This window comes from Chionomys nivalis, chromosome 13 (genome assembly GCF_950005125.1).
Source record: "Chionomys nivalis chromosome 13, mChiNiv1.1, whole genome shotgun sequence".
Classification (NCBI taxonomy): domain Eukaryota; kingdom Metazoa; phylum Chordata; class Mammalia; order Rodentia; family Cricetidae; genus Chionomys; species Chionomys nivalis.
In genome coordinates, this window is record NC_080098.1 from 64,814,823 (window position 1) to 64,840,123 (window position 25,301).

The 25,301-nt window shown below is 38.8% G+C and overlaps 2 protein-coding genes across 2 annotated transcripts in view; one reads left to right on the plus strand and one right to left on the minus strand.

Annotated features, from left to right (window-relative positions):
• The window catches only part of Cenpp (centromere protein P), a 196,844-nt gene that overhangs the window by 31,185 nt on the left and 140,358 nt on the right, over window positions 1–25,301 (minus strand). The gene's annotated exons all lie outside the window — the stretch shown is intronic.
• Ecm2 (extracellular matrix protein 2) overlaps window positions 8,093–25,301 on the plus strand; it is a 31,129-nt gene continuing 13,920 nt past the window's right edge. The window contains exons 1-5 of the mRNA XM_057787180.1: window positions 8,093–8,337; window positions 17,739–18,052; window positions 21,090–21,278; window positions 23,108–23,587; window positions 25,112–25,227. Of these exons, the coding sequence (XP_057643163.1) occupies window positions 17,767–18,052; window positions 21,090–21,278; window positions 23,108–23,587; window positions 25,112–25,227 (1,071 nt within the window). The 5' untranslated portion in view covers window positions 8,093–8,337; window positions 17,739–17,766. The remainder of the gene's footprint in view (window positions 8,338–17,738; window positions 18,053–21,089; window positions 21,279–23,107; window positions 23,588–25,111; window positions 25,228–25,301) is intronic.

Below are 25,301 nucleotides of genomic sequence, written 5' to 3' on the forward strand. Positions count from 1 at the left end.
CTGATTTTCACAAGCAGTTATGGAGTTTTGTGATATGGAGACTCAGTAATGATGAGAGTGGCTGTCTGTTCACATGCCCTACAGTGGCTGCTCAGGATGGAAGCACTGACCTTGAGCATTGTAAGAAAAGTAAACCAGGGCTGGAGAGATGGCTCAGAGGTTGAGAGCACTGGCTGCTCTTCCAAGGGTCCTGAGTTCAGTTCCCAGCAACCACAAGGTGGCTCACAACCATCTGTGGTGGGGTCTGGTGCCCTCTTCTGGCCTGCGAGCATGCACACAGACAGAATATTGTATACATAATAAATAAATAAATAAATAAATATATATATATATTTTTTTTTTTTTAAAAAAGAAAAGTAAACCAGACTAGCTTGGGACTATTGCCATTGTTCCCATTTAACCCATTTAACCCCATTCAATTTCCTCATTTTGCTTTTGTGACACTTTAGTTTTGCTCCATTATAAAATGGAAGATAATAATGCATGTAATATGTATGGTTTAAGAAACCATTATTGAAATCACACATGTTCACTGCATAGGAAAGAGCAGGCTAGTGCCCAGGAAGATTTCATATATGTTGTCTCCTTTTGTTTCCCTCCCATTTGAGTCTCTATCTGTCATGTGCTGTTGGTTGAAGTTTCTGTCTTGCCTGCAAGTTCCCAAACAATGTCAGGGGTCATAAGAGTTTACAGAGGTGATAACTAGTGTTTTGTATAAGGCTGTTTGTTCACTTTCTGGCCACCCAGACTCCCGAAGCAATCACATAGACACTGTATTATTTGAATCACTGCTTGGCCAATCACTTAAGCGTATTGCTAGCTAGCTCTTATATCTTTGGTTAATCCATTTCAATTATTTTATATTTTACCATGAGGTTCGTGGCCTACCAGCAAGGTTCCAACTGGCAGCTGGCATCTTTCCCCTCTTGCAGCTACATGATGTCTCCCTGCCTTCTGCCTTCTTTCTCTTGGCATTCCATTTAGTTTTCCCCACCTAGCTCTGTTCTGCCCTGCTATAGGCCCAGGCAGATTCTTTATTCATTAACCAATAAAAGCAACACATAGACCGAAGGACTTCCCACACCACTAGTATTCAGATGTCAACCCACCAATGGAGTGATTATCTGATGGAGATAAATCCTGCCCAGGCAAGGCCTGCAGGACCATCAACTCTGGAAACTGTCGCTCATTTTTGCTAAAGCAGCTTGGTGTTACCCCAATACCTGCATTGTAGTGTGTAATCTCATGTAATGTGTATATGTAATCTCATGATTACATCTCAATCTTATGGGCACATATATCTGTCAGTGGGCAGGAAGATGACTTTTCATTTGGTTGCATAATTTTGATGTGCAGAATATATGCTGGGGCATGCTTCATAACTAGATATGTTTGTCCTATGAGGACTGTAGACATTTAAAAGCCTGCTTTGGGCTGGGTGGTGGCAGTGCACGCCTTTAGTCCCAGCTCTCAGGAGGCTGAGGCAGGCAGATCTCTATGAGTTTGAGGCCAGCCTAGTCTACAGAGTAAGTTTCAGGACAGGCTCCAAAGCTACATAGAGAAATCTTGTCTTGAAAAAAAAAAAAGCCTACTTTATTCCTTTTGGCTTATTCTAACTGCACACAATTAGCTCACTTTCACCTCAGAGCAAGTTCAAACAAGATTAAAGGCTTTTTGCAAACGGATCATAAATTTCAAATTTTACAGCTATGCACAAAGAGCTGCAGATGTCCAACCAAGATTACTTACTGCACAAAGCACCCTAAGAAAAGCATGCTGATTCTTTTCTTGCCAAAGGACCTACATCTCAAAGTTTATCGCACTGGACACTGTACCCCAGCCCTCTGGTCTCGATCTTACTCTTGTAACCTTGGACCCTTGTTTTGCCATGGTAATGGCTCAGCTCCTATTGCTTACCCTAGGAATGTGATTTTGTCCAATAAGAAGTAACTCTTGCAATTTCTTTATCACTTCGAGGCTCCTGGGAGAGAGACAGTTTTTAGGCTGGAAAAGAAGAAGCTAGGAGGAATTAGAAGTAGGACAGGAAAATTAGAATAGAAACAGAACAATAAAGAAACTAATTCAGAAAAGCACATGAGAGATAATTCACTCTCAGAAAAAGTTCTTTTTGCTTGTTGTAGTTTCCAATCTAAACCCTGAAGAGGACCGTGCTTGAACCCCAAAGGTTCTCGTTAAGACACAGAGGTTTAATATTAATTATAAATGCTTGGCCAATAGCTCAGGCTTGTTACTACCTAACTCATATTTAAATTAATCCATATTCCTTATCTATGCTTTGCCACACGGCTCATTGCTTGTTACCTCATTTTCTACATGTCCTGCTTCCTCAGCTGGTTGGTATCTTCTCTGACTCTGCCCTTCTTCCTTCCAGCATCCTCAGTTTGGCTGTTTTGCCTATACTTTTGGCCCAGCTACCAGCCAATCACCATTTTATAAACCAATTTAAGTGACAAATCTTCACTGTGTACAAAGGGAGTATTCCACAACAGTGTGCTATGACAGGGATTGGGTGAGTACCTGATTCTGCCAATGAGCAAACAGAAAATGTCTATTTTCATTTACTTTACCTATTTATTTATTTTTGAGAGAAATCTCTCTATGTAGCCCTGGCTATCTTTGGACTTGCTATGTAGACCAAGACAGCCACAAACTCAGTGATCTGCCAGGCTCTGCCTCCAGAGTGCTGATTAATGCCATGATCAGCTATTCTCAGGTTGCTTTAAAAGTGGGGCAAGCAGGGTGGTGATGGTGTATACCCTTAATCCCAGCACTTAGGAGACAGAAGCAGAGGCATGCGGATATATACTGCTGTTGCCCCTGGTTGCCCCTCAGAAGTAGAAGATAAATCTCTATTGCTGAAGACATCAGGCAGTTTGGACCTAGAACCAGGACCCAGAGTTCTTGAGCTGGAACTGATCTGAAAGCCTTCTTCTTGGGGACTAAGCTTTCTTGGTACTAGAAGGTGCCAGGCAGCCATCCAAAGGAGGGAATCAACCAACAGTACTACCCAGCTGATACCTGTGAACCACAATAATGACTAGCAATGATAACCTTAAGGAGGCATGCAGTAGCAGCACAGACACATTGTTGGTACCAAACAGCTGTCTAGCTGGGCTGAAGACCTGCTCAACAAGAGAGAAATCTGGCCAAACAAGCAGTGAATATTGGAGGAAACCCTACAACTGATAACTTATTAAACCAGCAAAATCTCTAACTTCATTCTAAATATTTGTCTTTATACCCATAGGTATGTGCTGTCATTACCTTCTCTGAGATGAGAGACTTTTCTTCTTTCTACAACAGATGGAGGCCATTACAGAAAACCACAACAGATTAAAATGCAGAATTGTGGAGCACAATCCTTACTGATACATCTACAACATAAGTGCTACAATGGCTTGGGGGCCATTGTGGAAGAGGAGACAGAAATATTGTAAAAGACAAAATAAAGAAAGAAAAAAAGATGTGACAAAATGCAGAAGGTAGCAGAGGGGAAGAAAGGACAGGAATTGAGAGGAGGAGAAAACTCCAGAGGTGAAGAAGGAATCAAATACAGTAGAGTTTACTGCTTTGTTATAAAACAGTAGTGTAAGATATTAAATTAGGAGTTAAAGGGATTGAGTGAAAACTTAGGAAGTCAGAACACGGTTATTTAAGGAGCTCTCTGTTTTGTTGTGTGCGTAAAATAAAAGAAGCCTTGTTTTTCTGAGCAAATATTCAGGAATTATAAAAATTATTAATGAAATAAAATTCTCTATAAAACTATGGTTAATTTTAATTAGACATAGCAGCCTTCATATCTACTAATATATCTACAAGGCATCGACATTTATAATTTCCTGTCTGTCACTCAACAATATGTCATGTTCATTCTTCTAAGTTAATAAATTTCCTCTTGAAATACAACAACAGAAAATGCCACACAGACATGCCCACAGGTCAATCTGATCAAGGAAATCCCCCCACTTGAGACTTCCTGAGATAACTCTGGGCTTTGTCAAGTAGACAGTTGTATCTGACAAGTACGCACCACTCCTTGTCACCTTGAACATAATCACCTTAAGCCATAATATTTTCTTTCTTGTCACCAATATCACATATTAATATCATAGTATAAAACACAGTACAAGTTTAAAAGTCCCACTCTGAAGTTTAACTGTGGGCTTCTAAAAAATACTTACTAAAAAATACTTCCTTACTCCAAAAGAGAAGAACCAGGGAATAAAAATAATCACATTAAGCAAAACCAAAGTCTATCAGTATAGATCAAATTCTCTTTTTTTTAAATATTTATTTATTTTATTATGTATGCAATATTCTTTCTGCGTTATGCCTGCATGCCAGAAGAGGGCACCAGACCTCATTACAGATGGTTGTGAGCCACCATGTGGTTGCTGGGAACTGAACTCAGGACTTTTGGGAGAGCAGGCAATGCTCTTAACCACTGAGCCATCTCTCCAGCCCCCTAGATCAAATCCTGTAGCTCTATGTTTGACATCAGGGAGTCACTCATGATGTTTTGGCTGCAAAAGGCTTCGGTGTATCCATTTCTTCAGCTTTGCCATCCACAGTACATTTAGTTTACTATGACCAGCTCTATTTCACACCTGCTGCTTCCCTTGGAAGATTTCACAGAGCTGGCATCCCCAATATCCTGGGGTCTCCACTGCAACTGAGAATGTACCTTCCACTGGCATCTTTTGGCCTCTCTTCAGGGACTTCAGTGACCTTGCCACCCAGCTTCGTGCTTTCAAATTCAGCATAATGTGGGAGACTCTTAAACATTATTTGCCAAATTCTGCTGCCACCTTGATGTACAGTCTGGGCCTCCCATTGGACCATAGCTTCTGTATTCTGATCCTAAGGGAATACTTTCCACAAGTAGTGAGAGCCTCTTAATAAAACACAACTATGTTTTTCAGCCTCAGCTAACCAGCAACCAGCTTCCCAGTAAAGCACAGAGGGCTCAATTCACTAGTATTAATTTATTGTTAATCAGTTAATTTTTCAGCTCTAGTTAAACAGCAACCAGATTCTATACGAACATCCCTAAAAGACTTTTTCTTTCCTCTGAAACTTCACAATGACCTCCATTGTCAGCATTTCTCTCTCACAATCTTCACTACCCTTCCTCCCCCAAATAACATGGTCAGGGCCATCACAGCAACACCCCACTTCTAGCATCGATTTCTGTTGTCGTTTACTTTTTGTTGCTGTGATAAACACGAAGATCAAAAGCTTTCCTGGTGTAACAGTCCTGCCTATCCTGGAACTCACTCTGTAGACCAGGCTGGCCTTGAACTCACAGAGATACACCTGCCTCTGCATCCCAAGTGCTGGGCTTAAAGGGATGTGCCACCACCACCCGGCTCACAACTTGCTTTCTTGTACAGTCTAGGATTATCTCAGAGACTGTGTTGCTCACAGTAGGCTGGGCCTTCCCACATCAGTCACAAACCAAAAGACAAGTCCCCAAAGGCATAACCACAGACCAATCTTAAGGAAACAATTCTTCAACTTAGGCTCCTTCTTTCAGGTGTCCCCAGTTTGTGTTGACTAAATACCAACCAGTCTAAGTGACTTCAGTGGTAAGTGAAATAAATGTCCTAAACGCTTACTCCCTGCTGGCATGGCTGATACTCACTTTCTGCAAAGTATTTGGTGGCAAACATTCTTTCGGTGCGCTAAGGTAGCCAAGTTTTAGGACATAATTATGCCTACAATAATGAGAGAGAAGGAAAAACCATAACACCAGCATTTTCCATGTACTAGGGTGGTTAAAACAGTTTCTGAAAAAAAGTTCAAGTAATCATCCATTAAACCACAAACTTGTAGAGCATGGCCTCAGAAATCTGAAAATTGGTTTTTTCCAACCATGTCAATCTCAGCATGATAGTTGTTATTCCTCCTCTATGCCACTGAAGAGTTACTTTTGTTTAAGGAACCAGAAAGATGGCTTAGTCATTAAGAGTACTGGCTGCTCTTGCAGAAGACCAGGGTTCAATTTCCTAGCACTCACAGAATGGCTTACAGCTGTCTGTAATCCCAGTTTCAGGGGATATGCTGTCTTCTTATGGTCTCTGTGGGCAGTGAATACCCAAAGTAAACAGACATATACACAGGCAACACACATACACACAATCTTTTTTTAAGAGTTTTTTTTAATTTATACTGTTTTAAATAGTTATTCCTTCCTCATCTGGTTATAAAAAGCAAAAACACTGTCAAAATGATGAATTACATAGAGAAGTTAAAATTTTATCAACTAGATCAGGCTGGCTTCAAACTCACAGGGATTCACCTGCTTCTGCTTCCCGAGTGCTGGGATTAAAGGCGTGCGCCATCACCGCCCGGCCCTGTTAACTATTTTTATTTATTCCTTTTAATCTGCTCTCCAGAAAGATGTGAAATTATACATATCAAAAGAAAATGCATATATTGTTTTGGATATTTCAATTTTCCTCTTGGGATATAGGAGACAACATCATATGCTAGTATTAATGTTACTTTAGTTTCCAGAGAGCTCTGCAGTTCACTGTTCCAAATATATAACTGGGTTGCTTTTTGCTTTTCTATAAAGTCCACACTTAGAGTGCTTCAAAGTACTACCCCGAGGCACATCTCTGCACAGAAAGATGTTCCTATAATGCATTTCTAGAAGTGACTTCGTGGGCAGACAATACTGCTTTTTATTAGCTGTCCTCAATATAACCATTTCTGTTTGCCACGAATACAATCCTCCTTCAGCAAAACAACATGCATGTTCCAAATCAGGCTGTGATTTATGATTACCAAGTATGTGAGATTTATCTGGATTATTTTAAAATGATGATGTTCATCCTACCTCTAATGTTCTGTCTCAACATTTCACACTGCAGATAGCACACATGTCAATGAACACTTATCGACTATTACTGATACTGAAAAACTGCTTCCCACTTTCACCAATCACTGGCATTCCCTACAAGCTACAAGTCTACAACCCTGTCTCAAAAACCCAAAAATAAATAAAATTAAAGGCATTTATTCACTATTTTCTTGTTGCCAAATTGATCTTCAGAGTTCACTATAATTCACTACACAAATCACTTATCTCCAAGTATGTTAAATCTTCATTTTCATTATTTCCAAATTTCATATCTATGTGCCTTGATAGCAGTTGACTTTCATGTACTATGTTGAATACTGACTAGGCTTTTCCATAGAGTAACTCAGGCACCAAGAGTCAGCAGTGCTGGGTTTGACCCTGATCTATTTCTAACTTGCTTATGGGGAGATGAAGAAATCTGAGGCCAAAGCACATCACTAATTTAAGAAGTAATGAGAAGCCCTATTGCTCCCTTGTACATTAAAAAATATATAATATACATATATATGTATAACACACATACACATCTAGGTGTGGTGGTGCATACCTTTAATTCCAGGACTGGGAGTCAGAGACTGGTAGATCCTCTGTGAGTTCAAGGCCAGCCTGGTCTACATATTGAGTTCCAGGTCAGCTAGGAATATGTATGTATATATGTATATGCATAAATATGTGTGTGTTTATGTAAGTATATATGAAGTCAATATTTTTGAGACAGGGTCTCATGTAGCCTAGGCTGGCTCAAACTCCATATGTAGCCTAGAATGATCTGAAAATTCCATGCCTCTACCTCCTAAGTGCTGCGATTATAGGTGTGTACCACTACTAAAAGTATGTAATTTCTAATGGCATTAATATGTAACAAGTTTTGTTTCCTCAATAAGGAGAAATTTAAGTCAATTTAAACATGACTGGAGACACATGCAGCCTTTAGGTGAGTGAGAACACTACCATTACAAGCTTGACAAATCTCAGGTGGTATACTGGGTGGTTTGAACTTTAAAAGCCATGCAGTTTTTCCTGCAAACAGCCTAGGAAAGCCACCAATCTGTCTCAAATCACTTGTGTGACTCTAGTTCTCCCTTTCAGCCTGCAAAGGAAATGTCTCCCCAGCCCCCCCCCCCCCACCTGGACTTCCTGCAAAGGAAATGTCTCCTCAACTCCTGCCCGAACTCCCTGCTGATGTTTTCCACTTTTCCTGTGCCTTACAAAAAACTTTCCCTTGGAAACCATTTTCCCTGGTTACTTCTTTGGCTGATTTTTCCACACAAAGAACTGAAGGCATTTATCCCCAAGGGAAGCAGCTATTTTAGATCTGACTAAGGAGTCAGCTAATATTTTCAACTTTCCCTTCTGTTCTTTGTTTTTAAAGAGAGTCTGGTTTTGTTTCACTTTCAGCGGGAGACTTAAATGACATCAAGCAAAGCCTACTTAGTTTAGATTTCCAGGTAAACATGTTTTAAATCTTAAGTTTCTACTACAGCATGTGGCGTGGTTTTATATCTGGGTATTTTGTGTGCAAATATGTTGAATCCTTAAAAAAATTGTCACTGTATTAATAGACTGAAAAGTTAAACGAATGCTTTGTTTTGCTTACTTGTTTCTGTTCAGGATGACTTTGCTCCCAGTATTTCAAACGTTAAGGAATTATAAACTATTTTCATATGTTTAGATAGGATTATGTGATGAGTAGAATATCAACTGATTTGAAACTTTAATTTTCTCAGTTCTAAAGGAACATAAATATTTAATTAAAGCATTTTCCTCTTTAAGTCGGCTGGATAACATGAAGGATAACTTGTGACTTCATAGATAATACTGAAAATTATGGATACTTTTAAAGTTTACTTAAGAGAAACGAAAAGTATTAATGGAGAAAATAAGTCAATCAGAGTTTATAGATATTCAATTTTTGGATAAATATAAAAGGTCAAAAAGTAAAAGCATTACTTGATGAAAGTGATATTGTGATTAGAGTATCTAGAAACATGATTATAAAATTGCTTATTAAATAAAAAGCTAAATTCATTCTATATCCAGTGAATATCAATTAGTATTGAGAGCCATTTCTTTCTTTCTTTTTCTTTGTTTCTTTCTTTTTCTTTCTTTCTCTTTCTTTTCTTTTTCTTTTTTTGGTTTTTCGAGACAGGGTTTCTCTGTGGCTTTGGAGCCTGTCCTGGAATTAGCTCTGTAGACCAGGCTGGTCTCGAACTCACAGAGATCTGCCTGCCTCTGCCTACCGAGTGCTGGGATTAAAGGCGTGCGCCACCATTGCCCGGCTTTTTCTTTTTTTGAGACAGGGTTTCTCTGTAGCTTTGGAGCCTGTCCTGGAACTAGCTTTTGTAGACCAGGCTGGCCTAGAATTCACAGATATCTGCCTGAGGGCCATTTCTTAAAATATATTTAAACTAGATACTAAGTTTGATTAAAGTAAGACAGTTTTGTCAATTTACTTCTATAAAATCTATTTAGGTTTCAGGATTAAGTAAAAGTGAGTTCATTTGGAACAGGGAGACAAACTAAGAAAGGGGGTCTCAGGATGGCTATCCTGGGAGAGTGTGGCAGCTAGCTAAGCAGACATTCTTTCCTAGCACTTACCCAATTCCTTGACAAGTGGGTGTTTATAGGAGGCCCAGGGATGGCATAATTCACCTTTATGGAGATCTCTGAAGATCATCTAGAGAGTCTCAGGTCCAGAACTAGATTTTTCATGACCCTCATATTACACATATGACTGTCAAGAGAAAAGACACTGTATATGTACGTGATACAGAATGTTCATATTGTGTGTCCATCAGGGCCCACTGCCCTAATTAGCAAATCCAGTGTTTTTTTTTTTTTTTTTTTTGAGACAGGGTTTCTCCGTAGCTTTTTGGTTCCTGTCCTGGAACTAGCTCTTGTAGACCAGGCTGGCCTCGAACTCACAGAGATCCGCCTGTCTCTGCCTCCCGAGTGCTGGGATTAAAGGCGTGTGCCACCACCGCCCAGCATTTGTTTTTTGTTTTTCAAGATAAGGTTTCCATCTGCTCTGCCTCCTGAGTGCTGGGATTAAACGCGGGTGCCACCACTGCCTGGCTAGCAAATCCAGTGTTTGCTACCCCCCCACACACCTTGGCTTACATCTTCATTGCTTTCCTACATTACTTCACTATAAGAGTTGACTCCATGCTAGGCGGTGGTGGTGCACACCTTTAATTCCAGCACTCGGGGAGCAGAGGCAGGCAGATCTCTGTAAGTTGGGGCCAGGCTCCAAAGCTATAAAAAAACCCTGTTTCGAATAAACAAACAAACAAACAAATAAATAAATGAATGAAAGAAAAAAAGAGTTGACTTTAGGTGCCAATAAATTTGTTCCTTCTTTATATTCTGCAAACTAGTTTTTCTGAAACTAAAGCAGATCATGAAACTTTAAACATGATTTAATGTCAATGACCTAAAATAATTATTTTCAAATGACTGGAGTACTTATACAAATACCCTGCACCCAAGTTTGATGCTGGAGTTAACATCAAGACATCTTTGAGGTTGTTAGCTGCAGAGTTTAGATGATTCAAGGGCAAGTCCATGAGGGTGAAACCAGGTAAAGCCTGGTTTAAGAGATTTTATTAGATAAAGCTATATAAAGAACTACTGAGATTCAAGAGGAGAAGCCAAATATACATTGTGCCTTCTTGTCTCTCAAGTTCCTAGAAATAATAGAAGATAGAAGATTCATTAGCAACGTGTGTGTGTGTGTATGTGAGCACACACACATGCGCTGGGAAACAAGAAGAGCTCCTTATAAGGCAGAAACTGGAAAGTCATTCAAGAAGACAGAATAAATTTAAAGATGGAGAATGGGGCTGGGGATGTAGTTTAGTGTTATGGTGCTTGGCTAGCATCTTTAATGCCCTAGGCTTCATTCTTTCATCCCTAGTGTTGGGTAAGAAATGGAGAATGGTGGGATAAATCTTTGACTAAGCATGGAAAAGAATTAAGCACAGAGAATTCATGAGACAAGAAAGGAAGTTTTAGGGTTTAAAAAATTTTAAGGAGGAAAAAAAAATCAATGTTATTCCTCATAGCAAACCTTACAAATGCTAAAGACATACTAAAAAGTAGAACATTTCTACAGGAAGGTAGAAAAAAAATGCTTCCTACAAAGGGATGAGAACTGACTCACTTCTCTACAATACTTCAAGAATGGACCAAGTTGGGTATGGTAGCTAACACCAGTCATCCTAACACTTGGAGGCAGTGGCAGGAGGACCACCACAAGTTCAAGGTCAGCCTAGTCTACATTGTTAGCTCTAGGCTAGCCACATTATATTGCAAGTCCCAGTAACAAAGGAAAACAAAGAATGAGAGAAGAGAAGGAAAATACTCAGCTGGTATCTAAAAAGTATTCAGGGAAAAATTATTTCAAAGCTATAATTCTAGTTTCAACCAAACACGATGTTTTCAGACATTTAAGATTCACATTTTTTTTTTTTACCACATCTACGAGAAAGAAATCCATATTTTTGCAAAGAACTAAAAGTATCTGAAGGCGCTTCCTCTGGCAAGGAAAATGGATCTACTCATTTGCTGAGAACAAACAAGAAGATTAGAAAACAGAACCAGTATTTGGAATAAGACTGAAATCCAGACTGCCTCAGGTCTGAAACTGCGTTGCTTCTGCAAACATCTATGGATTCCAAAAGAGGTAGCTGAGAGCTTGATAGAGCTTTAAAATAGCTTCACAAGGCTGGGAGAAACACAAAACAAAGACTAGAACCAGCAGTAGGGGCAATGAGATTCCTGCTTGTGACATTATCAAAATAAGACCCACAGTGTGATGATATTGGATCACACAGTTTCAAATCACTTGATGTATTATTGATAGTCTCTGTAACACCACATTCAAAATGTGAAAACCTTCTCTACACAGAACATACATTACTCCAGGTCTTAATCTCTGATGAGTGTTTATATAATGTGTGGCATGAATTCAAAAGGCATCAAAGGAAGAGTTGGAAGAACATGGCTAAAGTTCTAAAGAAAGATAATAAGCACACACAAAAAGAGGGTTCTGAAAACCTGATCTTCAGATAGACTTAAAGACAAACATGATTAAATATTCAAAGAGTAGAATATGACGTCAAAAACTGTAGTATAGAATTGAAAATAAAAATAGTTTACTGAAAACTAAAATACTGTAAAAGAAATAAGGAGGCCAACAGATGAACTTAATAAAGCATAAACCACAGCTGAAGAGAGTATTAATATGACAACAGAAGAACAAAAATACAAAAAAAAAAAGAGAGAGACATGGAAGACATAATGAAAAAGTTATCACACAAATGACTGTAGTTCTTAAAAGAGTTCTTAAAAGAATAAAGTGCTAATGCATAGACAGATGAGGGCTTAAAAAACAACAATAACTTGGGGAAGTCAGTGCTCACCTTCCACTGTGTGAGTTCCTGGGGTCAAACTCATGTTACCAGGATTGATGGTAAGCACCTTTATTCACTGAGCTATCTTGCCTGCCCCCCCCCCAAAATAAAACAATCATTTCATCATAATCTATAATCTCTATATACGGTATGCTTAACATATATAGAGAATTAAAGTATATGATAAAAACAGCTTTTATGCCAGAAGGGGTAACTGGAATTAAAGCCATAGAATTGCTCAGAAAGTGGCAAAAGTATAACAGTAAGCATAAGTAGATTGCATGTTCCAATCAAATACAGCGATTGTCAGACTGCATTAAAATCCAAAAAGTATATGAAAAGTATACTATATGAAAAGTATATGGAAAGGCTACAAAAATGCCAAGCATACATTACCAAAAGAAAGTAGCTACATTAATAGACAAAGAAGCTCTTACTGGAGCACTAATGGAGATAAGGAAAGCCTAATGAATGAAAGCGCCAGGGAAATAAGACAACTCTGAAGTTGGATAGGCACATAACATAGCTTTAACCTTGATTAATAAACTTGACCAATCTAATTTATAAATGCCAAGCAACATAGGAGGCAAAATGGTAAGTTAAAAAAGACTCTACTAATAATTTATTTGTAAATTTGAAAATAAAATTAAGAATATAAAAATGCTTCCAAAAGATGTGTGACTAAGAATGCTCCTGAGTAGCCAGGCATGGTGATGTATACCTACATGTACATGTAACAATATGTGGGATGGAGAAGCAGAAAAATGAGGAATTCAAGGGTAACTTCAGCCACATAAAACAGCAAAGAACAGCCTAGACAGTAGTGAAACCTGTTTTTTTTAAAAAAGACTAAGAGAAATATTAAACTATCAGATAACAAATTTGTTAAGTAATTTACAAGATGAAAACAGGCTGAACCTACTTTTGAACCTACTGACATGTGTGCCAACATGCTCAGAATTTCTTGCTGACTGGGATGAAAGAGGTTGGAGTATAATATATAGACTGTTCCCATTTATGTTTAAATAAATAAATTTCATTTATATATAATAGATGTTTAAATATATATGAGTATATGTATCTAGAAGAGGTCATGAAAGATACACTGAATTTGCCAGGCAGTGGTGGCACATGCCATTAGTCACAGCACTTGGGAGGCAGCCTGGTCTACTGAGCTAGTGCCAGGACAGGCTCCAAACTTAGAGAAACCCTGCCTCGAAAAACAAACAAACAAAAAATTAAAAAGAAAACTGTGGACAAGCCTGGCCAAAGGAAGAACTTTCCAACAGTATTATATGGACAAAATAGTGAGGAAGGGGATACTGAATTCTCTACCAGTGGAAACAAATGCAGATGATGTCAGAGACTCAAAGTGAGCCGTATATAGTGAAGCAGCACTTGACCCATGTAGAATGCTAGGGAACAACAGGGCTACCTGAGCACCGCAGAAACGCTGTGCTGCATGCTTTTGCCTAGTAGGCTGAGGCAGGAGGACTTCAAGTTTGAGGCCATATTGGTAACTTAAAGAGGCACTTGTCTCAGAGTGAAGAAAAGGCTGTAGGTGTCAGTCGAGTGGTCATCTGGAATGGGAAAGATCCTGAGCTCAGTTCTCAGAAATAGGAAAAGAAACATCAACCTGAAGGGGGACCATAAACCAAACACTTTGGAATACACAAGCTACATACTTGATATGGACAATGACATCAACATTACTGCCACATGCCAGATATTCACCAAAGGATAACACATTTAGGTTATTCCTCCCTGACATGCTTATGTACTAGAAATGGAAACAGATAAAATGAAAAGTAAGTCTGGAGTTAGGAGAAAAACTTTAAGAAGGAGGCTATCATATGAAACCAACAACTAATTTCTCACTCTTCCTTTTCATAACTAGTCATTGATTCCATCCAATTAAAATACACTATGTTTAGTCTATAATAACATTTCAGTGTCATAATTAAAACCTAGAGTAACTGCTTCTCCCAATCAGGGTTATTCTACTTCAGCACTACCAATATTTTGCTCAGCTAATTCTTTGTTGTGGAAGGCTGTACCCTGTAGGATGATTGATAGTACCCTCTGCCTCTCCATACTGGATACCTGTAGAGCTGCTCCCAGCTATGATGACTAAAATGTCTATATGTGTCAGACATTGTTATATATCCCCTGGGGTACAAATCATCCCCAATTAAGAAACATTGTTCTAAGCTTTGAATAAAAACTTATGATCTTGAGTATAAATTATATGTCTTGCAGGCCTGATCTTGGCTTGTGGTACAAAGTCACAAACAACAAAATACAAAACAGTACAAAGCCATAAAGAAGATGCTATGTTCCAATGAAACTTTATATTGAAATAAAATTTCAATTTCATATGATTTTTCGTATCATGAAACAATTTCTTTATAATTTTATTTTTAATTTTTTAAAAATTAAATTATTTTTATCTATATGAGTGCTTTCTTTTTTCTTTTTCTTGTGGTTTTTTGAGACAGGGTTTCTCTGTGGCTTTGGAGCCTGTCCTGGAACTAGCTCTTGTAGACCAGGCTGGCCTCGAACTCACAGAGATCTGCCTGCCTCTGCCTCCTGAGTGCTGGGATTAAAGGCGTGCGCCACCCACCGCCCAGTTTATTTATTTATTTTTTGAGTGCTTTCTTGCATGTATATCTTTGCACAATGTGCATGTATTACCTTGGAGGTGAGACATCAGAATTCTAGGTATAGATAGTTGTGAACTACCATGTGGATACTGGGGAATCGAACCTGGGTCTTCTTTCAGAACACCTAGTACTCTTAATTGCTGAGCCACCTCTCCAGCTCTTAATTTTTAAAGTTATAATTGCTATTTACCATGTGTGCATGTGAATGTGCATACATATGCATGCCACAGAGCACATGTACTGGTAGGAGGAAATGTTTGGGAGTTATTTCTCTCCTTCCATTATGTGGGTCTCAAGGATGTTAAGTTTTTTGGTGAGCACCTTTACCTGCTAGGCCATTTCACCAGCCCTTCTTTTGCCTTTTTAACAAGAACGAGATTGAATCCAGTGTCATACATGCTTTAAAAAATTCTACCATACACTACAATTTTGTCACCCAGGCTGACCCCAATTTTCAACCTCCTGCACTGGACTAGATTATAAGTGTGCCACTATGCCTGGTCCAGATGGTGAATTTATGCCAAAACATCTGGTAGAATTAGGACTAGATTTGTGACAAGTGTGTAGGTCAATTTGGGGAGAACTAAGAATTTAGCAACCCTGGGCCATCTGATCCATATATAGGGTAAACGTTTTCATTATAAAGGTCTCATTCCATTTCTTTCGGCAGCACTTCAGAGATCCTTTTTCAGAGCAGATACCTTGTCCACAACTGGGAATGTGAATTCTCTATTTTTTTGAAATCATACAGAAACAATCTCGACTTTTAGATTGATATTATACCTGAAACCTGACTGGTTACAGCAGATTTTTAAGTAGATTCCACAAGATTTTCTATATTTTTGAAAAAAATTATTTTACTTTTTCCTGTCTAGACTAAATGAAATTTCAGCAAATATTGGTTTATAATTGCTAAGTCAGCAACTATGCCCTGTTTCTCATTAAAAATACATCTCTAGAGACTATAGAATGTTATTTATCTACAATCTGGATATTTTTAAAAGTACAATGAAGGGTTTTATTGAAAGGTAGAGCAATAGCTTCCTGAAGTCCTGGATCTCTTTTGTTTACTGGTTTGTGCCACTACACTTGCTAGAAAACCCAGCAGAGCACTGGCGGAGGTGAGAGAGTCCTCATCCTAGAGCTTTACAAGAAAACGTTACATTTCACTATGAGTTACTGCTAAATGCAAGGTTCCTATGGTTGGCAATTACTATATGAAGAAAGTGCCTCTTACTACTAACGTGGTGAGTTATTATAAGGAAGGGATGCTAGACTTTGTGCAGAGGCTCTTTATGTCTGGAAACGCTGAGCACAAGGAGACTCAAGCAGAGGAAAGTGGGAGGCTTCCAGGCCAAGGTGAAGGGGAGCACTAAAGATGCCTCAGCTGCTGACTTGAGAGGCTGTGGAAAATGCCGGCCTTGCCTGGAGCCTTGCTGAGTTTGAACCCTCTGAAGGCAACCCTTGTGGTTACTGTGGAGGTGCACCAGCCTATCTGTCACAATGCTGCCATCAAATTAAAAACAAAATAAATAAACAAACAAACACTATTTCTTAAATTCATTTTTTAGCTTTACTACATACAGGGAGCTGAACTAGTCTTGATTAAGTTACTTGTTCTGGAGCCAAAAGGATGGCTCATTTGGTAAAGCTCTTGCCTTCTAAGTGTGAGAACCTTGTGTTAGAGTGCCTAAAACCCATATAAAAATAGGATACAGTGATATGTTCCTGTAATCCCAGCACTAGGGGTGGGGACAGGTGGATCCCTGAGGCCCAAAGGCTAAGCAGTTTGGCCTTATTGGTAAACTTCAGGCAAATGAAAAACCTTGTTTCAAAGCAGGTGAACAGCATTCCTGAGGATGACCTCCCTATGCCTATATACACATTCATCCACATGTAAAGCACTACCCTCCCCGAAAAATAAAAAGTTCAGGGCTGGGGAAATGGCTCAGTGGGTAAAGTGCTTATTGCAAAAGCATGAAATCTCCCATCTGTAACCTTAGTGCTAAGGGCATGGTTGGGGGTGAGACAGATCTCCAGATGCTGGCAAGCCAGCAGAGTCAATTGGTTGAGCTCTGGGTTCCGTGAGAAACCCTGTCTCAAAAGATAAGGTGGAGAGTGACTGAGAAAGTCACCTAGTGTTGATCTTGTTCCTTGATATGCACAGGTGCACACATACACACCTCCCCAACACACTCTAAAAAGAAATGCTATTTCACAGTCACTTTTATAAAGAATAATCATGCACTGCTCCCCAGCAAAAAGAAAACAAAACAAACAAACAAAACCACAAGTAGTGATGAAAATAACAGAAGAGGTGTGGGTGACATTCTAGCAGACAGGTAGTGAGAAGCAGCTGCCCAAACTTTACAGCACTTTAGGAAACATTCTAGCAGACAGGTAGTGAGAAGCAGCTGCCCAAACTTTACAGCACTTTAGGAAACAGGGGTCTGCTGCTGCAGGCGTTTGCATTTTACATCTCTGGCGGATTCAAGATTACAGTAACTAAGTGAATAGTTAGGACAGAGAACAAATAATCTAAAAAGAGTTAGATATTTACTATTTGACTCTTTATAGAAAATCTTGGCTCAGATCTTGTCTAGAGATATAGATATTCCAAAATCTGATGTGGCAGTAATATTGACCGATTCAGACCACACGTCACACTGATACTACTCCCAAAAGCCTGCCTGCTGCTTCATAAGCCAACTAGGTCAATTTTCTGAAGTAAAAATGTAGTCACTACTAACTTGAAATTTTGTTTCCTTTTAGAAGTTTGTTGGTGAAAAAAAAATCAAACATGAAGCATGCAGTTTTGTTTTGTCTCATTCTGCTTATCATTTTCCAAACTGATTGTGAACAAAGAGAACAAGGTACTGGGAAACAGAGGAAGAGGATACATCAGAGAAGACTCAGGAAAAGCTCCTCACTCCACCACAGAGCAAACAGGCAGCTTGGAAATCAGCAAACTGCTGCTGCAGCAGAAGCTACATTACCCACTACTAACTCTGACTACAGTGTGGAGGAAAACTTGGAATCCCTTCTAAGTCCTCTTGGAGTAGAATCAAGTTACAATGTGTTACCAGGTAAGAGAATGTATGAGGGGAAAACATCTCCATGAACTGAATTCTCCAAAGGGGGAAAATTAAGTTTTTGTGCTACCTTTTGATATATAAACACAAATTTTAAAATAACTTTTAAAAGTATTCAAGGGGCTGGAAAGATGACTCAGTGGTTGGGAGCACTGGCTACTATTCCAGAGGACCCAAATTCAATTCCCAGAACCCACTTGGCAGTTGACAACTGTCTGTGGCTCTAATTCCAGGGATATGACATGCTCACAAAGACACACAGGCAGGCAAGACATCAATGCATACAAAATAAAAACAAATATTAAAAAGCATTCAAGGAAAATACATAAATTATTGAGAAAAACCTATTTCACAGTATAAAAAAATCATAATTATCATACAGGTATAAGTGATCAAATTAATAATATAAACAATATATATATCAATTAGTAAAATCCCTTTCACTTATAATAACATCATCTAGAGTAGAAGCCAATCAAATGACTTTGATACAGGGCTATTTAAACAGTTTCAACACAAGGTTTTGTTAGGTAAAATGGAACAAAACCCACTAATTTTATTTTATACAGAATACTGATTTTTTTAAAATTTGTTTTTTCAATACAGGGTTTCTCTGTGTAACAGCTCTGGCTGTCCTAATGTTTGCTCTGCAAATCAGGCTGGCCTAGAATTCAGGAGTCTACCTGCCTCTGCCTCCTGAGTGCTGGCATACTGATTTTTTTGTTGTTATTGTTTTGTTTTCAAGACAGGGTTTCTTTGTAGTTTTGGAGCCTGTCCCGAAACTAGCTCTTGTAGACCAGGCTGGTCTCGAACTCACAGAGATCTGCCTGCCTCTGCCTCCCAAGTGCTGGGATTAAAGGCGTGCGCCACCACCACCAGAGATACTGATTTTTTAAAGAATGAAAAGACTGGAAATTCTGCCAAAGCTCTCAACTAATTATTTTTTTGAAACCAGCTTTTAATGATTAACAGTTTTCCAAGTTTGGAAGAAAAAAAGCATTATATATGTATATATATATGTGTGTATGTATATATATGTTACCATTAAAAATATATATTTAATCGTTACCATTAAATGAAACTTTGAAAAGACAAAAAATAAAAATCACCACATAATCCTCTGTAGCCAGTATTTCATACCTTGTCTCAACAAATCCATTAGTCTTATTCTTTCATCAAGTTAACAGTAACAAAATTATATGAAAAAAGAAAAATTACGCTATATTTGCTAAAAATATAAATGACTAGTGCATCCATCCAGTGTTAAGAACAAAGATATCTTAGTTAAATGAAAAGCTAGCTTAGTTATAAGAGGAAATTAAAAGCCCCAAACTAGCACGCATAATGTGATTTCACATACTTAACATTCTATTTTAAAATTTATTTTTATTTTTACTCATTATTTGTGTGTGCAAGATATGTGCATGTATGTGGGTGCCACATGTCACAGCACATATATGAAGGTCAGAAGACAACTTTAAGAAGTCAATTTTCTCCTTCCATGGCATGCACCTTTACCACTGAGCCATCCTTGCTGGCAAAAATTATTTTTGATGAAAAGTATTATTTTATTTATTCAAAAATATTTAGGGACTGGAGAGATAGCTTAGTGGTGAAGAACTCATAGTGCTCTTGCAGAGGGCTGGAGTTTGGTTCCTAGTACCCATACTCACAACTACCCATAATTCTATTTCTAGGGGATTCTATATTTTATTCTAGTTTCCATGGGCACTGTACTCATATGTACAAACCTACAAGCAAACACACAGTTAAAAATAAAATATAAAAAGTTGCATTTAAAAATCAGCATACAAAGTATTAGGTTTCATTGTGGCACTTTCAAACTTATTTTTGGTGATACTCCTTTTACTACTTTCTCCCCCTTTCCCTCTCAGGGCACTCTCTTATGCTTTCATTTTACATGTGTTCCATTACCTTCCTATTTTTATAACCTATACCACTACTCACACCCATATATATGTATTATATAAACACATAAAAATGAAAGGAATTAACATAAGATAAAACAGACGAAAATAAACAAGACTATATTGGGGCTGAAGTGGTTAAGAGCCCTTGCTGCTCTTATAGAAGAACCATGTTTAGTCCCCAGCATCCAAAAGGTGGTTAACAGCAATCTGCAATTAAAGTTTCAAGGGATGCCTTCTTCTGACTTTTGAGGGTATTGCATGCAAGTGGTACACACACACACACACACACACACACGCAGGTAAAACATGAACACACAAAAAAACTTAAGAAATAAAAGTTATTATATTGAGGTAATTCAGATTCAGAAAGAAATTACCACATGTTCTCATATGTAGGTCTGATTTACTTTTTTGAGATGTGGAGTTTCACTATGTTGCCTTACAATCCTAGACCACAAAATTCTCCTGCCTCAGCTCCTTAGTTGGGACTACAATAGGTACAAGTCACTGTCTTAAAACATAAAACACACTGCCAACAAGCTGACTCACAACATGTCAAACCTCTACAGTTTTAAGTAAATGAGAAATGATCTGGTTTTGAAGGTTGTTTGTCCATTGCCAAAATTTAGCCTATCTTGACAGATAGATACAAGACAGACAGGAAATCCAAAGTCAAGTTACTAGGAGGAGGTCACTCAGCAGCAAAAAGAAGAAACAATGAAAAGTATTTTAGATAGCAAATCTGTAGGGCATTTAATCTGTGCATTCTGTATACAGATCTCCATTCTCAGGTAGTTGTATCATTTTGACTTTGCATTGTATTTTTACCCATTCACGGATTCTGATAATCGCTGAAGACATTTAAGTATGTGTTCCTGCTAGGCATGGTGGCATGCTCTTTTAATCCTAGCACTCAGGGGGCAGAGGCAGGTGGTTCTTTTATGAGTCTGAGGCTAGCCTGGTCTACATAGTGAGTTCCAGGAGAGCCAGCACTATGTAATAGAGAGTGTCTCTCTGTCTCTCTCTGTCTCTGTCTGTCTGTCTCAACCAGTCTGTCTGTCCATCAGTTAGTCAGTCAAAATCTTCTCTTTTTCCCCTAGGAAAGAAAGGACACTGCTTTGTAAAGGGAATGATCATGTACAACAAGGCCGTCTGGTCTCCTGAGCCCTGCAGCACCTGCCTCTGTTCAAATGGAAGAGTACTTTGTGATGAAACTGTGTGCCACCCCAAGACGTGTCCCTATACCATTAAGCCAGAAGGAGAATGCTGCCCCATCTGTTCTGATGCTGGTATACAATATAAAACAAACTACCACAGATAATAGGCTTTAACTATTTGTTTTTATTTTATCATTACATTAAGGTATAAATTATTATAAATGTAGTCATCAAGGTACTTAAAAAGCAGCTCAGTGCCAATAAACAGAACTATCTAGAAAATATATTTAGGGCACAGAAAGAGATTGTGGCTCTATAGTTCTAATTCTTAGACTGAGTCAAGTTGAACCTGATTCTATTTCATGTGTGAGTGTTTAGGTTTTAGAGACACAGCAACAGAATTCCTACAATAAACCCTCACTTAGTAACTAATTCAGGATTTCACTTGGGTCTATCTGTATATGCATCATCCTATTAATCAAGCTTGTCAGAAGTATACTAATCACTACTATGAGAACACTGAGTGCTTTATAACAAGAACAAACAAAGCCTCAATCCTCCATCAGCCCACAGGCAGCAAGGATTCCAACAGTGGTCTGAGGAATCCCAACAAAACACAGGTGTGGATTGGGGCTTGGTTTTCTTGGGTGGCACTTCTGTATAGGAGATGATATGGGTTTCCGTAGGTGCTTGCTGACCTGTTCTCAAATGAGATGTATTCCTGAACAAATGGGGGTGCCCTCTGGAGGTTGGTTTAGGCCTCCTGGAAGAAAGTTTAGCTAGTGACTTATGAAAATAAACAACTGAATAGCCGGGCAGTGTGGCGCATGCCTTTAATCCCAGCACTTGGGAGACAGAGGCAGGCGGATCTCTGTGAGTTCAAGGCCAGCTTGGTCTACAAGAGCTGGTTCTAGGACAGGCTCCAGATAGGGACATTTTCTCTTGTCAATATCAAGGCAGATTGTTCTCCCCTTCCCCACAGATGACCAGAAGACACACATATATGTCAAAAGCCTCCTGCCAGGAGGAACTTCAGAATCTTTAGAAACTATTCTTTGCTTCACACCGTCAGTTATTTCACTATGGCACTGGGCTTTATTTTGAAGAAGGTTCTCACTGTGTAGCTGGGGCTGGCCTGAAACTTGCTGCAAAAGACCAGGCTGGCCTTGAATTCATAGAAATTCCCGTCTTTGCTTCTGTCACCCAAGTGCTGGGATTAAAGACATGAACCAACAAGTCTGACCCAAAGCATTTTACTTTTAAAAAACTGTTAGAAGGTGTGCCCATCAAAATTGTCTCTTTGAAGTAAAATACAAGGCTATTATAGGCAAACTTCAGAAATTCTTAGATATTTTTCAAAGGATTTTGAGTCTTCTTGAAATGTAGTTATTTTAGGTAAGGAAACCTAGACACAGAAAGGATTTTAAAAGTTTAAATACGGGGGAGGGGGAGTGAAATGGGAGGCGGTGGCGGGGAGGAGGCAGAAATCTTAAATTAATAAATAAAAAAGTTTAAATACAATATCTTTAGCTTCCACTTAGCAAATTCCCTCTCTTCTGCGTGTTTTGCTGTGGATGTTAAAGAAAAATTCTTCAAGCCAGGTGGTGGTGGTGGCGCACACCTTTAGTTGCAGTACCTGGGAGGCAGAGACAGGTGGATCTCTGAGTTCGAGGCCAGTCTGGTCTACAGAGCGAGTTCCAGGACAGCCAGGGCTACACAGAGAAACCCTACAAGAGAAATAATGTTAGTTAACTTCAGGAAAAACTTCAACTGCATTTTATCTTTACATAGCCGTCAAACAAAGGGAATATTTGTTAACTTCATTTACATTATGGCTTTTTCCATTTATTAACATCATCAGCTCACCCATTACTTTATCCTTCTGTGATCATTAGCTTCCTATTCTCTACTAAGTGGTAGAACACTAAATGATAAAACTGAATTTTCTGGTGATTCTTCAGAACAAAGAGAATCCATTGACCTGCTTCACAAGCAAGTGAAACCTCCTCAGATGGAAATGGACCAAATAGTTATAAAAGAAGCACTTCAATCTGAGGAGGAAGAAGACATGAAAGAACACATGGAGCACAAGAAAGAAACCTCTGGGCCTACTACACTTCACAGTGATGAGGAAAGAGTGGAGGGAAAACTGAGGCCTGAGGAGGAAAGGCGGTCAGCACGTCAACCACTCTACCATGGACGAGGGGAGGAAGAGGATGATGATGAGGAGTCTGAAGGGGAAGGAGAAAAGGAAGAGGAGGATGCCATAAGAGGAGATGTGTTCCGAATGTCCCCCAAGTTAATGCCTGGTACTCCAAGAGGCAGGCCACGCCTGCCCGGAAGCTGTGCCCTGTCCTACAAGACCATCAGCTGCATTCATGCGGCCTTTACCCAGATCCCACCAATAACAGCGCCAGAAGTAACAAGCCTGGAGCTGGCTGGTAAGAGATGATGACTTATTTTGGGTTCAGATATAAATGGTGAATTTTCCTACCCTATGAATATTACTTTGATTTAATAGGAACTTATTTTCATCGTCTTCACACAGATAACTGTGCAGCAGAGATAGGCACAGTGAAGAATGTCTCAGGTTTAGAGAGAACTCTAACAAAGTGATGATTTCCCAATGAGCATTTTAAAAATTAGCATTAATAGGGTACACTTTGTCTATGTGATAAAACATTAACTTATAATGTATAGTTCTACAAGTTTCTAAAGAGGTAAACACTACTACAGTTCGGATCAAGAATATTTCCATCACTCCCCAAATTCCTCTTATCTCCATCTCCTCCAGTTGTTGACCACCACAGAAACTGACCTGTTTCTGTTTATTGATTTGATTTTTGAGTTTCACTAAATAGAATCACACAGTAAGTAGCCTTGTAGTTCGACATCTAATGCTTTAAAAATCATTAATTCATTTTTCTTTATTGCTGAGCAGTGTCCTACTGTATAAATCAACTAGAGAATGATTTTTTTCCAGCTTATGGCAATTTTGTATGCAGCAGCTAAACATCCATATACAAATGTTTGTGGGACTCTATACCGTCATTCTTCATTATTCCTAGAAGCAGCACAATGGGCTGAGATATATGGCAACACACTTAAGAAACTACCCAACACGTTCTAAGGTGGTTGTCCCATTGCTGCAAGCAGTTACAGCTATTCCACAACCTCAGCAATTGCATTATCAGCTGTTTACTTTAGCCATGAGAATGTGGTGACCAGACCTTTTGCCCATGTCTCTATAAGGCTACCAGGGAAAGTTCTGAGTGGTGGAGCATTAAGATCTCATTTGCATGTTTCCTTCATATTTTTCCATTGCCATTTACCTGAACTTGGAAACATGATGCTTTTTATATCCAAGAAATCAAAGAAGATCACTCAGTGTCTGTGAATGTTTCCTTCTCTGTATAAGAAGTACAGGGAGCTGAGCAGTAGTGGCGCACACCTTTAATCCCAGCACTTGGGAGGCAGAGGCAGGTGGATTTCTGTGAGTTCAAGGCCAGCCTGGTCTACAGAGTGAGTGCCAGGACAGGCTCCAAAGCTACAGAGAAACCCTGTCTCAAAAAATAAATAAATAAATAAATAAAAAATAAAAGACAGGGAAATGGTAGTAAAAAAAATATAAAAATATGAAGGAAAAACACAAACCTTTGTTTTAAATGCACATTGCCACTAGCCTTGTCCAGCAGATTATTGTAGTTATTTTAAATAGTTTCATTTGAAACATGAAGTTCTAACCAAGACACACTTTACACTGTTAAATTGTTTCATTCTAATCTTGCTATTTTTCCAAGTATGCATTTGTTTATATATTCTGTCCTTGTTCTGAATATTGCTTTCCTTTCCATATAAAGCTTGCTCTTAATATTCATGTATACAGAAACATGCACACACATTTAAGTATATATGAACATGTCTATATATGCACATGTTTCTAATACAACTATTGTACATCCTAGGGAATTCAATCATTTCCATTCCGGATGAAGCATTTAATGGATTACCAAATTTGGAAAGGCTTGATCTGAGCAGAAATAATATCACTTCTTCAGGCATAGGTCCAAAAGCATTCAAGGTATACACTTCCATTAATATGTAACAAGATGATGACTCCTACGGGCTTTAGGTGGAGGTGGGGAAGGGAAAAAT